General features: G+C 36.9%; 1 protein-coding gene across 3 annotated transcripts in view; it reads right to left on the reverse strand.

Annotated features, from left to right (window-relative positions):
• Positions 1 to 1964: 1964 nt before the first annotated feature.
• ttc39a (tetratricopeptide repeat domain 39A) overlaps positions 1965 to 22024 on the reverse strand; it is a 28257-nt gene continuing 8197 nt past the window's right edge. For all 3 annotated transcript variants that reach the window (XM_053504138.1, XM_053504139.1, XM_053504140.1), the window contains 17 exons: positions 19891 to 19995; positions 16135 to 16266; positions 12173 to 12216; positions 11917 to 11984; positions 11504 to 11568; positions 11288 to 11387; positions 11128 to 11193; positions 10903 to 11011; positions 10675 to 10742; positions 8147 to 8206; positions 7896 to 8057; positions 7629 to 7720; positions 7299 to 7419; positions 6636 to 6747; positions 6261 to 6375; positions 5302 to 5418; positions 1965 to 4315 (listed from right to left, as the gene is read on the reverse strand). In XM_053504138.1, coding sequence (XP_053360113.1) covers positions 4198 to 4315; positions 5302 to 5418; positions 6261 to 6375; positions 6636 to 6747; positions 7299 to 7419; positions 7629 to 7720; positions 7896 to 8057; positions 8147 to 8206; positions 10675 to 10742; positions 10903 to 11011; positions 11128 to 11193; positions 11288 to 11387; positions 11504 to 11568; positions 11917 to 11984; positions 12173 to 12216; positions 16135 to 16266; positions 19891 to 19995 — 1654 coding nt within the window. In that variant the 3' untranslated portion in view covers positions 1965 to 4197. The remainder of the gene's footprint in view (positions 4316 to 5301; positions 5419 to 6260; positions 6376 to 6635; positions 6748 to 7298; positions 7420 to 7628; positions 7721 to 7895; positions 8058 to 8146; positions 8207 to 10674; positions 10743 to 10902; positions 11012 to 11127; positions 11194 to 11287; positions 11388 to 11503; positions 11569 to 11916; positions 11985 to 12172; positions 12217 to 16134; positions 16267 to 19890; positions 19996 to 22024) is intronic.

Consider the following 22024-nt stretch of genomic DNA (forward strand, 5'->3'; position numbering starts at 1 on the left):
GGATGTTCATGTTCATAACATCAACAAACTTTGTTGCAAGGTTTTCATGTAGCCTACGTATATTAAAATTGTTTTTACTTCTCCACGCACCAATCTCCTGTATTGTTATTATTATTATTATTACTTTGTAACGCCGAAATATTTTATACAGGGATGCAACGCCCTGCATAAATAGTGTATTTAAAATATAATGGCTAAACTAAATTGAATTTAATTGGGGTTCTATATTATGAGTCTTAAAATAAATTCATTTGTGATTGCATAAGTATTCAGCCCATTGGCGTGAAAGCTATAAATGAATTAGTTGCCATTATATATGTTCATTCATTCAGTCATCTATTCAGTCTTCTTCTATACCTCTTATCTTGTGTACAGGGTTAGGGTTAGGGGGCCATTCAGCCTATCTCAGGAGACTTACACAGTGGATAGCATGACAATCCATCACAAGGCACAAAAATTACCAACAATTTGTGGAAACCCACCAAGTGCACAAACTTCATGCACACAGACCCAAGGCAGGAATCAAACCCTTAGTACTGGAGGGGCAAGGCCACAATGCTAAAAACTATGCCACTGTGCCACCATCCATTATACTGTAAGTTACAAAACATACCTACCTGTAGTAAATTATTTAGGAATAAAGGTACTGCAACTTGCCTATCACCCCAAAAGGATTTAATTTCTACCGTGCCCTATTCTGCCCAGACTCACATAGAAAACCTTGTCACTTATGTCAGAATGTTGTTTGTCAAATTTAGCTCAGCTTTTAATAGACACATCACTTCCAAGCTAATCTTGAAGCTGAAACAGCTTGGCATCAGCTTACCACTCTGTAACTAGAACCTGAAGTTTCTTAGGGATGCATGTTGTCGCCACTCTTGTACTCCCTTTTTACCCATGACATACCTGTTTACAATTCCAACAGCATTATCAAATTTGCAGATGACACCACAGTAACAGGCCTGATCAGAGGTTATGATGAGGTAGCTGTCTGAGCCAGCATCCACTAGATACAGCACCAAGTGGCATAGTGTTAAATTCAACAACTTAGCACCAGGAACTCAGCACCAAGAAATCAATGGAGGTTTCTGGATTTCAAACAGCTGGAAATCACTTTTACACTCATTTATATCAGCGGAGCTTTTGTTGGTCATGTATCCAGGTTTAAGGTCTTTGGAGTCCACATCAGTCCACCACTTCACTTGCTCTTTGAACTTTTTCCTATTTACTACCTACTGCACTGTCTGTGCATCAAAACCATTTATGAACTTCTGTTTAAATGCTCATGGTAACATGTTCTTTTGTGTGGTAGTACCGTCACTACTGTATGAAGCTCTCAGTATCAGTGCATTTAAGACTTTAAAATCTTGACTTTTCACAATATTGACTTTCTGTTGATCAACCATTTTAGTTGTGCCATGCTCGTGTTATTTTTGATGCTAAAATATTATTTCTAAATATTTTTTACATACATTATGTAAAGATATTATAATAATAGTATATGATAATATAATGTAAATATAAGCATGTTAAATGTATTTTTTAAATAAATAATCAAATATATACCCATTAAAGTATTACATATTATTACATCATTTATATATTATTAAAATACTACCTGCTTAACTTGCTTAAACAGTTATGACTAGATTTCTTTGTGATGCATTTTAATTGTGATTTTGATTAATTACAGAAAACTGCATATAATAATTTTTTATTGACTCACAGTGATAAATAGAGGCAAAATAATACCTGTAAATCACATTCTCCGCTAACTGAAGAACAAAAATGTGGTTGAAAAGAATGTCTTCATTTAATCATAAATTAGGATGCAAACTTTCAGTTTTCAGGAATATTGGTCTCACAAGGAGCCATACACAACATACTTTGTATACTTAATCTATTACATGTAAAATTAGTGTACACAGAAAGAAAAAATAAAATAGAGTTCATGAAAACAGACATTGTAAATTTAATCACCTTTTAATCAAATTTTGTTTTCCACCGCCTTTGGGTAAATGTGAATTTAAGTAGTTTTAATGAACATCCATTAAAGTCCTTCATATAAAAATTAAGTATTCAACCTTTATCTCTGCTCTTATACTATATACAGCAACTGAGAGTAAAATGGGTTTAAATAGTAACAGACACTGTAGTTCTACTACAACAGTAAGACTTAATGACATAAATTAAAATACATTTATACAGACTGCATTGCCATGGTCTTCATTTGATAGGGTCAATGCTCTTGCACATTTAGTAGCATTCATTAAACTAACAAAAATCCTATTTCTAATAGTTTTTATTATAAGGCTATAGTGGTTTTTAATGCATCCCTCACCATAGCTAAAGCAGAAAGCCCTGTCTGCCTTCCCCCAACATGAAAGACTTTTGGTGTTGGCTTGCACCATGAGTAAGTCCACACAAAGGAGACTGCCCTTCTGAAAGACACATTCAGCTGTCCAGTCAGACTGGGACAATTTCACAAAGCCAATAAAACAAACAATTAATACTAGAAAGAAATGACACTAAAGAAACCCACAAACTCTCAATATTGCATTGTCATTGTTTGTAACCTACAAAACACTAAGAAGAAAAACATAATAAATAAAAATGGCCTAATGTAAAAGGCTATTCCAACAAGCAAACAATATCAATAAAACATAATTAGAATTAAAAAAAAAAGAAAGAAAATTTTTATCCTAGTATTTACATATATTTAAGTAACCCAATAATGAAAAAAATCTGTTAAAAAAAAGAAAGATTTTTAGCAGCTCTGCTAACATTAATAAAGCTGACTTATTTAATTACAATTTCTAGTATAATGAGGTGGTAGCACTGCTACAGGTTAAAACAAGTTGCTTGTAAGAATTTCAAATATTTCCTCGACAGAGTTGCAGTTCGGCATTGATTAACACTACATCAATTCACATTGTAAACAATGCATTACATAATTTGTGTTCTTGTTGTTGACTAGAAATACTAATGATTGGTGTTTGGGGCATTAACAAAGTTTAAGCATTTTACAAATAAACACTATTTTCTTTGGTTTTTAATGTAACTGACAAAACAGTTTTTCGGTTTTGTCCATTTTGATCCCAGTGGCGATTTTTTTGCTCTGGTTCTATGCATGAATGCATACACAGACAAGCAAAGAGAAAAATTAGCTGTATGCACATATAAACCACTTTATATATGTCATTCATTTAAATGTGCAACCACCCAATCACGTTGCAGTTCTACAATTTATAAACTTATGCAGACACACTTCAAGAGCTTTAGATAATCTCCATATTTGATCCCTGGGACTTTGATAACTGTGGCATGTTTATTGGTGACTGGCTGATTCTGATTTGAGTATCTCAGAATCTGTTGAGTTCCTGGAATTTTTGCAGCCTACAGTAAATACACAATGGTGAGAGGAAAAAAAACACAGTGGGCACCACATTTGTGGATAGAAATACCCTATTGGCATGAAAGGTTAACTAGAAACAACCAGACTAGTGTTAGCTAGCAGGGGAATATGGTACCTTATTGTAAAGCATTGTAGATGCGGCTCTTGAGCCGCATCTACATTTGATCTTTTTATGCACTGCACAGCTGGCTGGCACATGATTTGCTGACTGGATAATTTCATTAATTAGCAGGGTGTTCGTAGTAAAGCAGACAATGGTTGTGTATCCAATGAAGAATATATTAGCATGTGCATAAAGATGAAGGCTTATATCAAAATAAATATTGACTAAGACACGCATTACTTGTTTTTTAAGGTCACAAGCTGGCTGCAGTGGAGACACCAATGTAAAAATAAGAAGCTGCTCAAATGAGCTAGTAAAATCCTTGGATTTTGTGTGTCACAAATATACTCTAAGCCTTGGGCACAAGTCTTTCTGCATCAGCACAATGATTTGGCTTTTATTCAGAGATGGACTGCTTCTTTTCCACACTGCATGCATTGGGGGCTACGTGTATTGTATGATTGTCTCTAATATATAGAAAGGGATTTTGTAAGTAATTGTTAATGCATGTGTGTGAGTGAGAGCGTTCCCGCATCAGATGCTCAGTCCTGCTGGTCTGTTGTTTTCAGTTGTGTTTGTTTGTATTTCTGCACTTATGAAGCCTCTAACCAGCTCCTTAGGCCTGAGCATAGCATATTTTGACCCTGTAACCCCTCTGACTCCATTCGTACTGTGGTTGTTATGGACTTGAGGGGGAGCAGGGTTCCCCGTTCTCCTCTGTAGCTTGTGCTTTGTGCAAAGCCGCTTGGATCCGGAAATGGGTCCGTGATTCCATCGAGTAATTTTTATAGTTCTGCCTATTGAAAAAAGGAACAGTGCTCTGGTCAGGAAAATGTAATGGGTACATATGCTATGGATGTTGGCTACATATAAGGGATGTAATACAAAAACAATATATATTTTTTCCCGTATGGGTTCATATATGAGCATTCAGATAGGAAGATGGCATAATAAGGACCATTTTTAGGGTTATGGTGGTTTTAATTAGGCTACTGGTTTGGTTATAACTGGAGTTATCTTGAGTCATACAGTAGAACCAAGTAAATACCTTAGAAAATGTTTTTGGCAGGTGCAATGAAAATAAGTAAAAATGCAGACAAAAAATATAATAAAAGTTATATCTGTGCAAATGGGATTAAAAAAAACTGTCAGTGCCAGAATTCAAAAGACATTGCCAATATTGCTGCCATTTCTACCTCGAGGTTTATTTGAGTATTTGAGAGGCAGAGTGATGGCTCATTAAAAATTCTTTTGGTTTAGGCTCATTAAAGAAATTAATATTTAGAGCACAAGACAGATACATGCATGTACAACCCCACTACATACTGTATGCTATATTTGGAGCAAACTGTTTACTTGCAATTAAAATTTACATTCGAATGCAAAAGGTTGCATACGCTATTCGGTTCATGCATGTTCTTTAAAAAGAAAATAAAAATTAATTAATAAGTTAAAAGTTTTCCTGAACATGAATTAATTATTCTCATAATTTTTTTTTTGTAGGATATAATTTTTTTTATCATTATTAACATCCCAATATTCACTTTTTAAATAGAGAATTTCTCTTTTGTCCAAAAAATATATTGAACACAAACTGTTGGACTCAATATTTTAGAATAGTATATAAACGGGTTATAAATGTAGACACATCTTGTATGCATCTCAGATATCTTATCTCTGTATATGAACAAATCTTAAACAAGATGACGTGGATTAGCAAACCCAGTGCCAGACGCAGTGTTATGGCCTGATACGGTACATCGACTATGGATTCATGGCTTACTTGGCCGTCTCCAGCAGCTTGATGGCTTCCTCTCTCCTGCCCTGCTCCAGACACAGCAGGCCGTGTTCTAACAGAGCATTTGGTACAAGGTAGTGGTCAAACTTGATCTGTGTCTCACTGGGAAGAGAACAAAAAAAAGCAAAGAGAACACAATGTTCTAAGCAACAATGTTTAGTGGTAACAACACAGGAGGTCCTCATTAGCTATCATCTTCAGATTTCTCAGACCTTAAAACACATTGTCGTTTGATTGAAACCAGCACAGCAGGATAATTCCATCACATTTCACCCCCAAGCTCAATATCTAAAGCATAAGAAATGCAGTTCCGCATTCAGAAAAGTTATGTTAGGCATCTAATTTCTGTTGGACTAGAAAGGTATTTGATTTCAAAAGTAAGTTGTTTGTCTTTACACCAGCCCTAAATGGATGTACTGCAACTTTTGCCAGATGGCCATCAACAACACCAACCACTTATTTTCACGGTATTATTTAATAATAACAATTATTATTTAATATATTATTTATCATTATATCATTTGTGTTAATAGAATCAAACATTATCAACTTAGAATTTAATGATTCTATAAAAATAATTTAATTACACTACAAGAATTATGTTTTTCTTTTTAATTAATGCTATTACTTGACTAGATTAAATCATAAGGAAGCATATTTTTTTTAAAAACAAACTCTTAATCTTAGTCAAAGTTGCAGAGAATCCAGAGCCTCAGAGCCTGCACAGCATGGATACAGACTAGATGGGACACTAGTATATCTACAGGCATATTTACAGAAAGTGGCAGGAATCTGGAGTAGTGGGGATAAAGTTACACGGGCACAGGGAAAACGTGCAAAACTGCACACATACAGTAACCTCACCTCAGGACAGGACCAACGTCTTTCTTCTTTGGAAGTAAAATTTTATTTAAAGACTGATCATATTGGACAGAATGACTCACTTGCAGAGAACGAGGGTGAAATAGTGCTCGGCTTCTTCTGTATACCCTAGGTGCTTGAGACACAGACCCTTTAGCAGACCCAGTACACACTGGTCATCTATGGAGTATTCTGTCTCTGAAAGAGAACCCAAAGCATACAATCATCAACAGCACTCGCCTTGCAAAAAAAATGCCTAGATTGTGGCATAATTTGTGGTATTACCGGACTATTAGAATGAATGCACGTGTCACTTAGTGACTATAAGCATAATGAAAAAAGGTTATTTATGTAATGCGCATTATAGTCTGTACTTGATGTCATATGGTAGAGCACAGTGTTTTAAGCAAATGTCGTGTGGTTATGTGGTCATGCACTGGGCTGAACTGAGACAGTACTTGGACTCTGTTCAAGTTTCTGCTGAGCTTCATCCAGTGTCTTTAACATTCCCTCTGTCAAGTCTTTGTGCTTTCCGATCACAGTGTAACCATTCCAGATATACATCATCTCCTGTATGACAAAATGCAACAACAATTAGCAAAAGAATATACAAAAATATCAATAACAAAAACATAAGTATAAAATACTTGGTCTTGCTGTACTTAAATTGCTGACGTTTGTAATCACTAAACATTCGTATAAGCAAGGGACTGCCTAACTGTCTTAGAGACACATGCATGACAGTTCTTAAAGGGTTTTTAAATTCTATTCAAACTAGGGAATAATGTCAGCTTATTATTTATTAATTAATAATAAATCATATAATTTAATCACAGTGACTCTATTATGCATGATGTAAACACCTGTGAATGTCCTAGACAGTGCTCATCATCAAAACAGTATGATAATCATAATCACTCAGCTGAGGGAATCTTTCAAACTTTTCTCAAAAGACAGTATTTATTTTTCCACTTCAGTTTCAGATACTTGTAGAATTAATGCCAAATTGCAGCTGTTCTAGTTCCATGTTTTTCTAAATATTTTATACCTTCTTTACTTTAGGAACAATAAATATAGTGGTATAGATAAATCTATGCAGGAGACAGATAAGAGATACAGACCAGCGGCGGTGCAGGCAGAGAAACGGGCTTCTCTGTGTTATAGCGACGAGCCTTGCGAATGGCAAACTTCTCAGTGGGTAAAGACTTTCCAGCTATTTTCTGTTTTAGCCCAGGCACTTGCCTGCAGAAACACAGTATAAGGTTAATCTACTCTGTATCAAACTAATTTGAACTTACAATGCCATTAGAACATGATGTACTTTGTTACAAAATGACAGATGGTGACTTTTATTTATGCTCCCTCTACTTTGTATTTCATATTGACCAAACATGACACCATTCCCCATATGTTCACTCTCAAACCACACACATTCTCTAGTTTTCCATTACCTGAATAATGCCACATCGCTAGCCCCAAATGGCTGACGTTCCTCTGGAGTCAGCATACTGAGGTAGGCTGCTTTCATGTATGCATACATGGCCTGTAAAAAAAAAATTTTTTTTTTAAATTCAAGTGGGTAACCAAAACTGCAGCAAAACTACCAATTTAAAATCAACATGATCAGAGCTGCAGTATGATGTCATCCACCACAAGGTGCAAAAATACAAACTGTGAAAAGAAAGTGCTTCCTCAGTTTTTGTGCTATGAGCTTTCACCTTAGACCACGCGTTCTCTTTGCTGAGCAGATCTGCGTAAAAGTAGGCCATCTTCCAGTGTTGCTTATAGGTGAAACACCACATCAGCTCCCAGTAGCACATGTGATGAAACTGCTTCCAGTCCTGCTGGGCTTCACAGCACTCCTCAAAGTGTTTAATAGCCTGAAGCGCACACAGTTCATGTATGCCCACACGAATAACCACATGCAAAGAATTGAGAATGAACAGATTATAGATTCAAAGGTACTCACAGCATCTAGATTGCCTTTGATTTCTTCTATTCGACCGGCGAAGAACAAAAAGATAGATCCCTATGAAGAGAGGATGGAAAAGCTGATTAAAATCAGAACTAAAATGTGGTTAGCACAGCTCTACTGTATGTAGATGGTATGCCAGCTTTACACACAGCGTAAGATTTTAGATAACACCCCAGCAGAGAATTTAACTGGAATGTTCAGTTACAAATCTGATGAGAAATATTTATAAAATCTACTTAAGAAGCTTCAAGCTGTGATTCATGTCCCAAAATGATTTATTCATTTTACATCACTACAATTTACCAGCTTTTTTAATAGTTTCTTAAGTAAGACAATTTTAAATATGGAAATTTCTGCTTAATGTTGGGAACTGACCACAAAAGTTAGTAACTATTAAAAAGTAATTTTTCTCCCCAGCCTTCATTTTTTTTTCTTTCTCTTGAAGTTAAGACAAAAAAAAAAAAAAAAAAATGCAGTTTGAAATCGAAACCAAACAACAGGAAAACACAAAACAGACTTCCTTTTGACTGTTACAAAAACAAGTGAATACACATTTAAAAAATGCTAAACGTTTCTATGCCGAAACCATCACCATAATAATAATGACATTTAAAAAAATTATTCGAACATGCACATTGATATAAATAATAATATAAACTGTCCTAGACAGTTAATTAAGAAATCAACAGTGCTGTGGTTTAATAAAAAAAGGAGAAAGCAAAGGAAAATCAGTGTTCTTTTATAACAGTTTGCTTCACAATGCTTTTTTAAAATCATTGTTCATAGAGGGACAAAAACTGAATGGAAACCCTTGTCTGGAAATCAAACTTCAATTAAAAAATAAAAAAACAAAAAAACAGTAGGTCTAAGAAAACCTATTCAGCTATAAAGGTTTAGCTACGGTTGTCCTAATGTTCTCAGAAAACATTCTCTTGAGAGTTTAAGTTGTTGAGGTGTGCTGTTTTCCTCAAAAGAACCATCATTAAAAAATAAATTCTATGATGCATCAGGTGTGTTTGATTGAGGGAACTAAAAAAAAAGCCCTAAAATGAGATCATAAACCATATCATGTGTCTCACACAGAACTTTGTTCATATTCTTTTGATTAGCCTTTGATTGCAAACAACTGACTCCAATTCTCTCACCGATATTTTGGCCTATGTATGCTATTTAGCAGGATAAAGCATTTTTGTGTTTATACTACTGAATGAAAAGTTTCCTTTTAAGAAAACGTTTTCTAAAAAACAACTGAGACAGAGCACATTGGCCTTCTGGAATAAATAGGAGTGGCGTTCAATTCAAGCAGGGATTTATGATGACATCTCTTGTGAATGAAGGGATAAAACTGATTTACATTTACAAAGACTTCAAGCACTGCACAGTGACAAGACTCTTAGCTACAGTAAACACTTGAATGGTGCAAATGTTTTAAAGAAGGTCATATGTCCATGATTGCTGATTCTGACCGAAGGTGGCTTGGAGTCCACGGCAGACATTTCCATGACTATTAAGCGAGTGGAATGCACTTTCTTTGTAAATCAAGAATATAACTTGTCTCCAGCTTACTGATTGGACGCATCTGTCTGTAGAAACTCATTCACAAACACCACTTGCATAGTACAGGAACTCAGCTGGGAGTTACTGCCACATCCCGGTACAGTCCTGACCTCGCTCCAACCCATTTAAATAAGGTTCTGTTAGGCCGGCATTTCAGATAGCAGACAGTGCGATCATGGCTCTAACATACTGAGAAAACTTTCTACATTGATGGTCTCCAAGCACTAGTAACACTGGGATAAGTGCATTAGAATAACAGGGGATTATATGGAGATATAAAGTTAGTTTTTACTCTCATAACTATGTTCTGTTATTCTCCACAATCAAAAGTACTGGTATGACGTAAACACATAATATATTTATACATCATATATCTAAACATAAAATAATAGCTTGCGTGTGCTCATGTTTTTTTTTGTTTTTTTTTTTTGGGGGGGGGGGTTCCAATTTTCTCCCCAATATTAGTCGTAGCCAATTCCTCCCCGTCACTAGGGGGCTCCCACATTAAGGCTACTACTACCACTCAGTCGGGAGGGCGAAGACTATCTAGTGTTTCCTCCGAACCGCGTGACGCCAGCAGACCGCATCTTTTCGAACTGCTTGCTTACGCACCATTAGGGGCGGAGTAACACACTCGGAGGAAAGGGCATAACCGCTCCTTCCGCGTGCGCGAGCTCACAGATGCCCCTGATTGGCTGTAGAGCCGTAATTAATGTGGGAGCGCAGGTACCTTTCATCCCTACCTCCTGAGAGAGCTCGGCCAATCAGCTCTTTCTAGACCTCCGGCTGTGAGAGGAAAACAGCATCACCTGGGGTTCGAACCAGCGATCTCTGGATGATAGGGCGAGCACTCAAGCCCGTGCTCATGGTTAAACATTTTAAACATATATATATATATATTATCTTTGTACTTTCTGTGTTCTGGACATATTTCGGTAAAGCTAAATATAGCAAATTTACTGTACCTTGGGATACTGTTTTAGGTACGGCTGCAGCAGTTTCTCTGCATCCTCGACGTCTCCTTCTCCAGTCCCTGAATTGTACCCACACAAAGCAAAACATAAACTTCAGATATGGACATAAATATGCATCCAGCATACTTGGATAAAGTATCTGTGTGCTATCTTGTTGTTTTCTAATTCTTTGGTGTGCTTCTAAAACAAAGCGTTTTGCTATTTTTGAGTTTGTCTTACCCAATATGAAACTCATGAAGGTGTGATAGCAAAGCAGCAGCATGTTGCACAGGAAAGACCTAAATGTACGTGCAGCAGAGCCCTCCAGGAGCTGCTGCAGTCCAAACTCCTATAACACACACACCAACACACATCCACAGTTAACACAGTGAACATGGAATACAAACCCAATACATACATCTCTGAACCAGATATTTGATAAGTCCCATAAAATAGTGAGTTCACCTTATTACCAGAGAAACCCACAAACTCCAGCATCCTCAGGGTCCTCGTGGGCAACAATGAAAGCATCTTCCAGTGAAATAAAAAAAATAAAAGTCAAATGCACATACAGTATACTCATTCTGTGTTCAAGATATTGCTGCTTTAAAACAATTACACTCACCAGATTAAATGCTCCCACGCCAAGTTTTACTCCTCCCTCGAAGTGGCCATGACTTTGACCATGAACATAATCAGAGGATTTCAGGATAGTATGAAGCTCCCTGAAAGCACAGACATAAGCCCTTTGCTTTTTTTGGTGTACAAGTGTACACAATGACCATCATTAAAATGACTTGATGGACTGTACTTTCAAAGAAACAAGAGTAACACTGCATACTTGTATGTTTGATAGCTGTTCCTCACTTTAATTCCTCCTTTAATAAAGCTGATCATATTTTCATCCTGTACACACAGATTAAAAAATGGTTCATGATGTGTGCTTATCCTGATTATATATTTCAGTTACAACTTCTGCATTCATTGAATATAAGAAACCTCCACCCTGAAACATCAAGTGGAATAAATAAAATATATGGGATGTGGATATTTTTATATGAGTTTTGTATGGGATAAAACACTGCTGCAGTGCTTACATTAGGTAGATTAGGTAGAATTGCTGCCAAGTCCAATCAGATTTTATTATAAAATAAATACATAACTAAAGAGCACATATAAATGATACATGCTAACATGCATCTCATTCAGGGTGGATTTGTTTCATTTTGCATCATTTAGTGAACTGGGACTAACCTGCAAGAAGGTCAGTGCTGCCCTCTGGAGGAGACACTCGGCATAACACACTTCAGCATGCAGCTCCTCTGAACACAGAGTCAAAAGGCAGATTAAGAGCAGGCAGGTACTAAAAACAAACAATGTCAAACAGCTAAAGAAAAACAACCACCACCCTAGAGCAATAGTGTAATTTAAAAAGTATGTCAGCTTATATTTTGTAGTTTTCTGAAATTAATGTTGGCTACAATATGTATGTGTAGACTGAAACACTTACCTTCTGTAAAGGCTTTGCTGTTAAAGGAGGACTTCTTACGATACCTGTAAATACAGAGGTAAGCTCAGCAAAGGAGCATAAAAATTGTAGCCTTTTAACTGAAATAAAATACAGTTTGATGAAAATAGTTTAAATATACATTAGCACATACTGTAGCATCGCTCTTGTACGTGGCCTGCCCTAACCCCCTCCCCCCAAATAAAAAAAGTTTAATCTAATCTAATGGTTAATTAATTAATCTAATGGTTCAATTTGCCTGCCTTCAGCTTTAATTATGGCCAACCCTTGTGTGAAAATAATTACTTGTGCCTCCAGAACCACTTTTTGGCACTCACAATTTGAGTCCTGAAATATGCCTGTGCCGTCAGTGAAGAAAAAAATCCTCGTCATTCAATACATTCAGGACGTCAGCTGATTTTAGTTTATTGCCACATAATGTGCTGAGCCAAGACCTGACCAACTGAAACAACCATGATGGGTGCCTTGCTTAATGCGCTTCCCTTCTTACTCTATTGCTCTTATCACACTGTAAAAGTCTGACCTGTTTCCACTGATCCAATTTAAATCTTTATGCACCCTGTCAAACTCAAGCTTTTTTTCTGGATTATTCTAACTAATGGTGTTCTTATGGCCACACAAATGTTTAGTCCTAACCCTGCGAGTTCTTATCAACATTGTGCAGGTGGAAATGCCCTTACTTTCAATATTAAACAATAGCTGTGATTTCTACCATCATTTCTTTGCTTTGTACAACAATCATTTACATGCTCTCCAATCACAATTTTTTTCTCCAACCACATTTCTTTCACGAAGTTGACAACCACTACCCTTTTAGGTTATATTTAAAATCTCTGTAGTTGCTTAATTTATTCATTTTTTGCAGACCAGTTATTTGCCTCTTCTGAAAAGATGACTTTTTGCCATTTAAATAAATATACACATACACTATATATAGCGTAAATGTACAGTATATACACTGCTCCAAAAAAATAAAGGGAACACTTAACACAATGTAACTCCAAGTCAATCACAAACAAAATGCCCACTTAAGAAGCAAGACTAATTGACGATCAATTTCACATGCTGTTGTGCAAATGGAATAGAAAAAAACAGGTGGAAATTATAGGCAATTAGGAAGACACCCCCAATAAAGGAGTGGTTCTGCAGGTGGTGACCACAGACCACTTCTCTGTTACTATGCTTTCTGGCTGATGTTTTGGTCACTTTTGAATGCTTGTGGTGCTTTCACTCTAGTGATAGCAGGAGATGGAGTATACAACCCACACAAGTGGCTTAGGTAGTGCAGCTCATCCAGAATGGCACATCAATGCAAGACAAGAAGACAAGAAGGTTTGCTGTGTTTTTCAGCGTAGTGTCCAGAGCATGGAGGCGCTACCAGGAGACAGGCCAGTACATCAGGAGAAGTGGACGAGGCCGTAAGAGGGCGACAACCCAGCAGGAGGACTGCTACCTCCGCCTTTGTGCAAGGATGAACAGGAAGAGCACTCCCAGAGCTCTGTAAAATGACCTCCAGCAGGCTAAAAATGTGCATGTGTCTGCTCAAACGGTCAGAAAAAGACTCCATGAGGGTGGTATGAGGAACCAATGTCCACAGGTGGGGGTTGTGCTCACAGCCCAACACCGTGCAGGGCGTTTGGCATTTGCCAAAGAACACCAAGATTGGCAAATTCGCACTGGCGCCCTGTGCTCTTCACAGATAAAGGCAGGTTCACACTGAGCACATGTGACACACGTGACAGAGTCTAGAGACGCCGTGGAGAACGTTCTGCTGCCTGCAACATCCTTCAGCATGACTGCATGGGGGCATTTCTTTGGAGGGCCGCACAGCCCCCCATGTGCTCGCCAGAGATAGCCTGACTGCCATTAGGTACCGAGATGAGATCCTCAGACCCCTTGTGAGACCATATGCCGGTGCGGTTGGCCCTGGGTTCCTCCTAATGCAAGACCTCATGTGGCTGGAGAGTTTCAGCAGTTTCGGCATGTAAAGAACAAAGTATTTAATAAGAATATTTCATTTATTCAGATCTAGGATGTGTTATTTTAGTGTTCCCTTTATTCTTTTGAGCAGTGTATATAAAGAAAATTAAGCACATACTGTATGTATTGAAGAATACTGTAGATACAATTATATAAACAGTCATCAAAATGCTAGACCAGTTTTGCTAACGTGCAGCACAAAAATGCTCTTTTTACTGAAGAGATGGATAAATATTTAAGAGGTCACTTTTTACAAATGAAAAAAACAAAAAACTGTTTCTAATTTGTACGTAAGAACTGATTTGTGTTAGCAGTCAAAGTTAACAAGACTTGAGTTTACTGTCATGACTTGAATTGCCTATACAAGATCGCATATAAATTAGAACTAATGAACAAAATGGAAATTTTCAGTCAATTGAAATCCTAATATTTATTTTCAAAGTGACGTTTACAATGTACAGTATGCATTAGATTTTTTTTTATTACTGACCAGCATTTGTCACTGAAGATCTTGTCCTTTAAGGAAATGCTTAGAGCTTTATAATGTATAGACCAATTCAGTTCAGTTTGTTTTTTATTAGTTTCACAGACAGACTGAAGTGCTCAAGCACTCATGTCATCATCATGGAAAGTACAAAGACTTCCAGACTGCCTGATAGAGAATCATGTGACTTAACTGAAATACCCTGGGTGAATTAGGTGTGAGAGATGTACAGTGATTCGTAAGTCTAAACTGAAGTAGACTTGTTGCTTAAATTTCTCTATCTCGATGCTAACAAAATATGTGAATCCAAATAAGTGTTTGCAGCAAAGCAGCTCTGAGTAAAGAATTAATTTTGATCACTAATATAATGATTTCAAACAGATGAAACTTGTCTAGTTCCCCTCCCAGGAACAATTCAACAACCCCAATATCAATCCATTTTAGAATAGTGCAGAGATATATGATAAAAACAATATAAAATATTTTAAAGCTTTGGCCTTTCACAAACCAGACTGGTGTTTTTAATATTATATTAATATAATATTAATAATATTACTGTATATAGTATCATATATAACATATAGCAATACATTTAGTATTCAAATATTTATAAATGTTTTTCTTTTCCTAAAGTGTGTATAAATTTTTTGGTCTGATAATCTGTAAAATCACCTGTATATATACGTGTGTGTGTGTGTGTGTGTGTGTTAGAGCTGCTATAAATCACTAAGGACATTCTTGCCTAAATGTGTCTCCTAAAAACATACATACTATGCATTTTCACACACATGCTTGAACAGCTATATCCTCAGGTGGTTCAGAAATTCCATCCCATAACACCAAACAGAAAGTGGAATTCTGGGAGTCTATCACCAACTCGTGTTCCTAATTCCTGTTCTAGTAAACGGTAGCAGGCAAACGTCTAGACACAAGTTTGGATTTATTTTCTACATTCTAGAACAATACTTAATTAGTTAATTAAGGAACAACAGTCAGTTGTTATTTTAAAACACAAAAGGTCAGCTGATCTGGAATAGTTCTTGTAAGAACAGTATCGTCAAGTGCATTTGCAAAACCAATCAAGCACCGTGATGAAACTAGCTTTCATGAAAACCATCCCAGGAGAGCAAGCCCAAAACTTACCTGCAAAGGAAAAGTTTGTTTAGAGTTACCAGTGTTCAAAAAAAATCACCAATTAACAAACAGCATCTCACATTAGAGCTGTTATGAAGGCCTTATAGAGCATAAGTAGCAGCACATCAACTGTTTAAAGGAGATTATTGCATGTTTCATGACTTAAGCATTGTTTTACAATGTAGAAAGAAATAAAAATATAAGGAAAGACCACGAAATTAGAACATATGTCCAAACTGGTAGTATAGTTTAGGATTTTATGCACACATGCATGTTGAGTCTGTTTGTTTATTAATTTCAATATAAATCTTAAAAGGTAATATGCAAATAGAGAGGATGTATTTACCGCTGACAAAGAGCCTGAGCAGCTTTCATAGTGTTCCCTGCTGTCAAGATGTCCTCAGGGTCAAAGGTCATCATTGCCTGCATTTCCAGAATGGTGGCATACGTCAGTGCATGATACATGCTCTCTTTAGTCCTGTCAGAGAAAACACAGACAAAAAAAAGAAAAGGATTCAATCTATTTATAACACGAAAACAATTAGATGACTCTGTGCATGAAAATATACTTAAGACAAAGCGATGAATAGATGAACACACAGACTGAACACAGAAGGAAACCTCAGGAAACATAACATCTAAGGGAATAAGGCAACAACACATTCTCTTATACTGTAAAACACACACACACACACACACATAGAATACATCACCTTAAATATGATAGAAACTGCTTATTTGTTTTAAAAATATAGCTATTTAAAAGGTAGAGTACCTGAATCATCATTATTGAGCAATATTAAGTGTTGGTTCAGTTCTCTAAGAAACAGGCCAGTGTGAATTGGAGAGAATGTGACACTGCAGGTCCAAAATGCTCTGCAGCAGGATTACCGGCTAAGCCGGTTTAACCCGCTTTCTTTTAATGAAACAATGATGGAATAATGCTGGTGGGGTCAACACACAAAGGAATGCTGAATGTCTACATGTCTCACGTTTCACTCCTATTCACTAAACCCCTTATGCACATTGTTGCAGCTTAATGTAGCTTGTAGAGGATGCCTGCGGAATTGATTCTCACCACTACGCTAAGCAAAAAGGATACAAACCAGCACAGCTTTTGTTAACATATTCCACAAAAGAACAAACTATTTTTAAAAAAAGGTAAAAGCAAGTTAAACTTGGGAGAAAAAAAATAACAATTGGTGATTCAACATCTAAAAGGAAGACCTTTTAGTAGCTTCATGATATGTTGTAGCATGAAACATGTTGTGACATCACATTTGTCAAAAATTAGGAAATGCATTTTACTTTCCCTAGTCTCAAAGTATGTTTAAAAATCCAATTAATAAAATGACTAATATGCCACCCATTATGCTCTGTACTTTGTATAACTGCTGTACATCTTTTAGTATACACCGATCAGCCACGATATTACAGTGCAAAACATTATGCCCAGTATTGTGTAGGTTCCCTTTGTGCTGCCTGGGTAGCTCTGGACTCCACAAGACTCCTGGGGGTGCTGTGGTGTCTGGTACCAAGATGTTGGCAGCGGATCCTTTGGGTGCTGTGGGTTGCAAGGTGTGGCCTCCATCGGATTTATTTGTAAGGTGCATCCCATGGGCATTGGCCTATATCAGTGATTTGTGCTGCTGTGGCTTTTCTTTGAAATCGGACCAGACAGCTGGGCTTTTTGTGCGCATGGGTAGTGGTGAGCCTTGGGGGTCCACAATCTAATAAATAATAAATACTATTGTGGTAATGGTAGGTGCTGTTAATTTTATGGCAAATCAATGTATTTTTATGTAGTCATTTCATCAAGCACCACCATTTACCTCAAGCAGTATATTTGAACTTTAGATGTAGTTTGTGAATTACTGTCCTTGTTACAGTTGAATAGGAAAAAGTGCTGGCCTGAACTCCTGACCATGTATGTGTCAGCATACTTAATCTTGCACAATTCAAATCATATGACCTACAAAGCAGTACCAAGACTACCAGATAGCTAAGGGATGGTGTGACACACACAAACACACACAAACACACACCAGCTCATCATGTAGCAGATCTGCCAGAAAAGGAATCTAAGGCTACAGTGGCCAGAAAAACACAAAAACTAAACTGTTGCAGATGAAAAACATCATCTGGCCTAAAAAAATATAATTTTTTTTGGTAGTGACACACACACACACACACACATATATATATACAGACACATACACCGTTTATATAAAATATAGCTAAATTTAATTGTAACTCAAATGCCCCTTTGCTATTCACTACCTGTTGACTGGAATGGGGAGGAGCACATCTGGGATTAACTGGAACAAATCCATTATGTAACCGTATGAACTGCACCTTCCTTGTTTTTACAAGTTAGGATAGCTAGCCAAATACATACACAGCACTCAAGTCTCAGTCTGTACTCACAAACATAATGCACTTAAACAGTAATGACTAAACTTAAGAACATTTACATTAATGTATATTTTCTCAGAATGCATCAACATTGTTTTAGCCTGAAGAAGATCAGCTACTAGGTTCATCATCCCTGCAACGTTTTACGGTCATCATCTCGTTTCAGGACTTGTTGCATCTTGTGATCTATTTTCATTTGGTTTCTGTTGAGGCATGCTGATCTCGTCACTGTTGTCATGCATGCATATTCACTTGTACGATACTGAAGTTAGCCCAGACTGAATGCTGCAACATTGCCGTTTTCACTCAGGTCATCTCAAAATGTTTCAACTACTGCAAATGGCAACAACATCTGGATCTGCTTTTCCTGCTGGGGAAAACCAAAGCCAATTCCACAAAGGAAGAGTGTGGTAAACTCTACTCCATTAATTTATTTAAAAACCCCACTTGATCACATCTTTGCGGGTTGTTTTTATTTAAAGGGGAAGTACACCAACCTTTCCCAAATAGTGCGACCTCAAAGCCAGATCAGAGGCTTTAACCGGAGCCTCTGCTGAAGAGAACAGATTCAACACATGCTTATAAAAGTCTGTTAAAATGACCGCCTCAATTTTATAACATACAGAAGAAAACACTTGGACTGTTATAGAAGAATAATGACAACTTAGGTGGTATGACAGAGCACAGTGCAATGCAGAGTCACTATAAACTCTTCTGCTTTGATGTTCGATCATTTAAACCAATTCATGGTTATTGCATTACATGTGGGACATCTTGTTTTCACACGCAGACAGCAAAATGATTGAAACATCTCTGCCATGTATCTGGCACAACAGAATCACATTATCACCAGGGTATTGTGAGTTTAAATCATGATGATGGCAAGGGCGGCCGAGGAAGTCCAAGCACCTATAAATGGCATATGACATCAATCACTTAAACCAATAATAACCAGTCATAAGCAACTAGGGCAGCTGAAGCTTGATGTGTCAGCTTCTGGTTGGTAGTTGTTGTGCGAGTGAAATGAAGTACCCAATGGCTAAGAACTGACAACAAATTAGGAGTGGGATGTGCAAGAGACCCCTGCAAGCTAATAAGATTTGTTCTACAGGGTATTTCAAACAGCATCTGTAAGTAGCTACTTGTAATCGTGACTGTGAATGTTTTATTGGTAGCGCGAGAGCAGTGGGGAAGTGGTTTTCCTGGCAGACTTCATGTGGTAAGGAATCGAGAACTGCAGACTGTGCATTTATAGAAAAACAAGATTGTTATAAGGAAATAATCACTGATAGCTTGATTTAGGGGGAATATGTTCAACTTCATAGGTTTTATGGCTATTATTTATACCACCGCAAGGTATACATGAATTTATATGTTTACAAAATACAAAATTTTTTAAATGACTTAATGTCATTTTAAATATGGACTCTTTCATCCTGTTTTTCTCTCTCTTTAATCTTTTAAAAAATAGCGTAACATTTGACACTGGAGCGACCTGCTGTAAATGTTTTCCTTATATAAAATTCCATACGAAAGCCTACGTGTGTAGGTTTCAGGATAAAAAATTGCAGACTCCATATACATACATACTTGTCTGTATTTCGCCCTCATCTGTTATTCTGTAACGGTACTGATTATCACATGGTGAAATACCACTTGTCCACTAAAAGATCTCACACACACTCACCTGCTCTTGAGTCTAGAGAGTGCCTTGTCAAAGTCATTATGCAAGAATAAATCCAGTGCTGCCATGCAATCCTCCAGAGCAACCGACAGATCGGTTCTTTCTGAGCTGAAATGCACAAAATAAAAGTCAGATTACAGGGGAACGAGACTGTGAAGAATGCCAAGTGAAATTACTGTATAACATACAATTAGCATACGTGTCAAACAGTTAAAGTCACAAGCTCCAGTTCTGTAAGTTCCAGCTTACATCGCATTTAAACTCAGTTTTTCCCAATTCCTGAACTGAGTTTTTCCAATTTAATCTTAGTAAACATTTCTCGTCAGTTAAGATCTTTACTTTTGTTTAAAGTGGTGTCTGAATTATAGTAAAGAAAAATATTTATTTGAGTTTTCATGTTTGTCAGCACATTCCCAGTCGGTCAGAAGTTTACATACTGTTCGTATTTGGTAGCATTGCCTTTAATTTGTTGTTTCGGGGAGCCTTTCACAAGCTTCTTACAAAAAGTTGCTGGAATTTTAACCTGTTCTTCCTGACAGAACTGGTGTAACAGTCTGGTTTGTACTGTAGGCTTCCTTGCCTGCACATGCTTTTTCAATGCTGCCCAGAAATCTCCTATTGGATTGAGGTCAGGGCTTTGTAATGACCACTTTAAGTATCCTTTGGAAGCAGTCCTCCAGAGACACCGACACCCACTTTGGGAGCCTGCTTGGGGTCATCGCTCGTTTAAAAGAACTATTTACAGAGTTATCTTTCTGGCTGATGTCTTAAAATGTGGCTTTAAAATATCTACATAATCTTTCTTTCTCATGATAACATCTATTATGTGAAGTGCACCAATAGCTCCCTGAACCAAGCCCCCCACAACATGATGCTGCCACCTGCATAATTTGTGGTTGAAATAGTGTTCTTCCACTTGCAAGCGTCTCCTTTTTCCTCCAGGCAACGATGGCCATTTTGTCCAAACAGTTACATTTTTGTTTTAGGAGGCCAGAGGCCATTTCTCCAAAAAGTAAGATCTTTGGTTTGCAGCTAGACATTGGAAAATAGTCTGGCTATTTTATGGCAGTTTTGTAGCAGTTGGTTCTTGCTTGCTGAGGATATGTCTATATCTGTCTTGTTTTGCATAAGGTGCTTTGCTGTTGTTCTAGTATTGATTTGTACTTTTTCTACTACAATGTATTCATCTCTAGAACACAGAGCATATCTCCTTCCTTAGCATTAGGCTGCTTGGCCCCATGATATTTATACTTGCATTGGTAATTTGGAATTTGCTCCCAAGGATGAACCATAGTTGTGGTGGTTGATGATTTTTTTCTGAAGTCATGGCTGACTTCTTTTGATTTTCCCATGAGGTCAAATAAAGATGCACTGACTTTGAAGGTAGGTCTAAAATATATTCACTGGTACACCTCCAGTTGACTCAAGTGATGAAGCTTCTAAAGCCAAAACATCATTGTCAACTAAGTGTATATTTACATCTGACCCACTAGAATTGTGATTGAGTGAATTATTAGTGAAATATTCTATTTGTAAACAACAGTTGGAAAAATTACTTATCATGCATAAAGTAGATTTCCTAATCGACTCGCTGACTTGACGTGTATGTAATCGTCAGTCTTCAACTAAATGACAATGAATGTCCTATAATTATACAGGGCACATACTGTAGTGCAGTGCTAAACTTTACAGTAGATCTTAAAAAACAAACCGCTTGAACCTAATACAACTTAATTTGTTGTAATGCAAAAAAAATGGTAGTGTTAAATGAGCAACATACAGTATGGTGGCTGGCATATGTTTTCACTTCTTAAGCTTTTTTACATTTGTAGTGTTACAATCTTGAATTTGATTGGAGTTAAATGGTTTTATAATGTCATGAATTTACACAAAATAGCCCCTCCAAACAAACAAACAAAAATTGTGCTTCTATAAATATAATTTGCAGTAAAACAACTAAATAAGTTCTGGTGCGAAGAGTTGTGGTGCAACCAACAGAACTCTTAAATTATATAAAAGAAGTCATTCTTTGTCACGTTCAACATAAATACACTTGTTCTGGGCAGAACCCAGAGGTTATTGGAGAACATACAATATCAGTTAAAAGTTTGGACACATCTTATAATTCAATGTTTTT

This window comes from Clarias gariepinus, chromosome 9 (assembly GCF_024256425.1).
Source record: "Clarias gariepinus isolate MV-2021 ecotype Netherlands chromosome 9, CGAR_prim_01v2, whole genome shotgun sequence".
In the NCBI taxonomy this organism is placed as follows: domain Eukaryota; kingdom Metazoa; phylum Chordata; class Actinopteri; order Siluriformes; family Clariidae; genus Clarias; species Clarias gariepinus.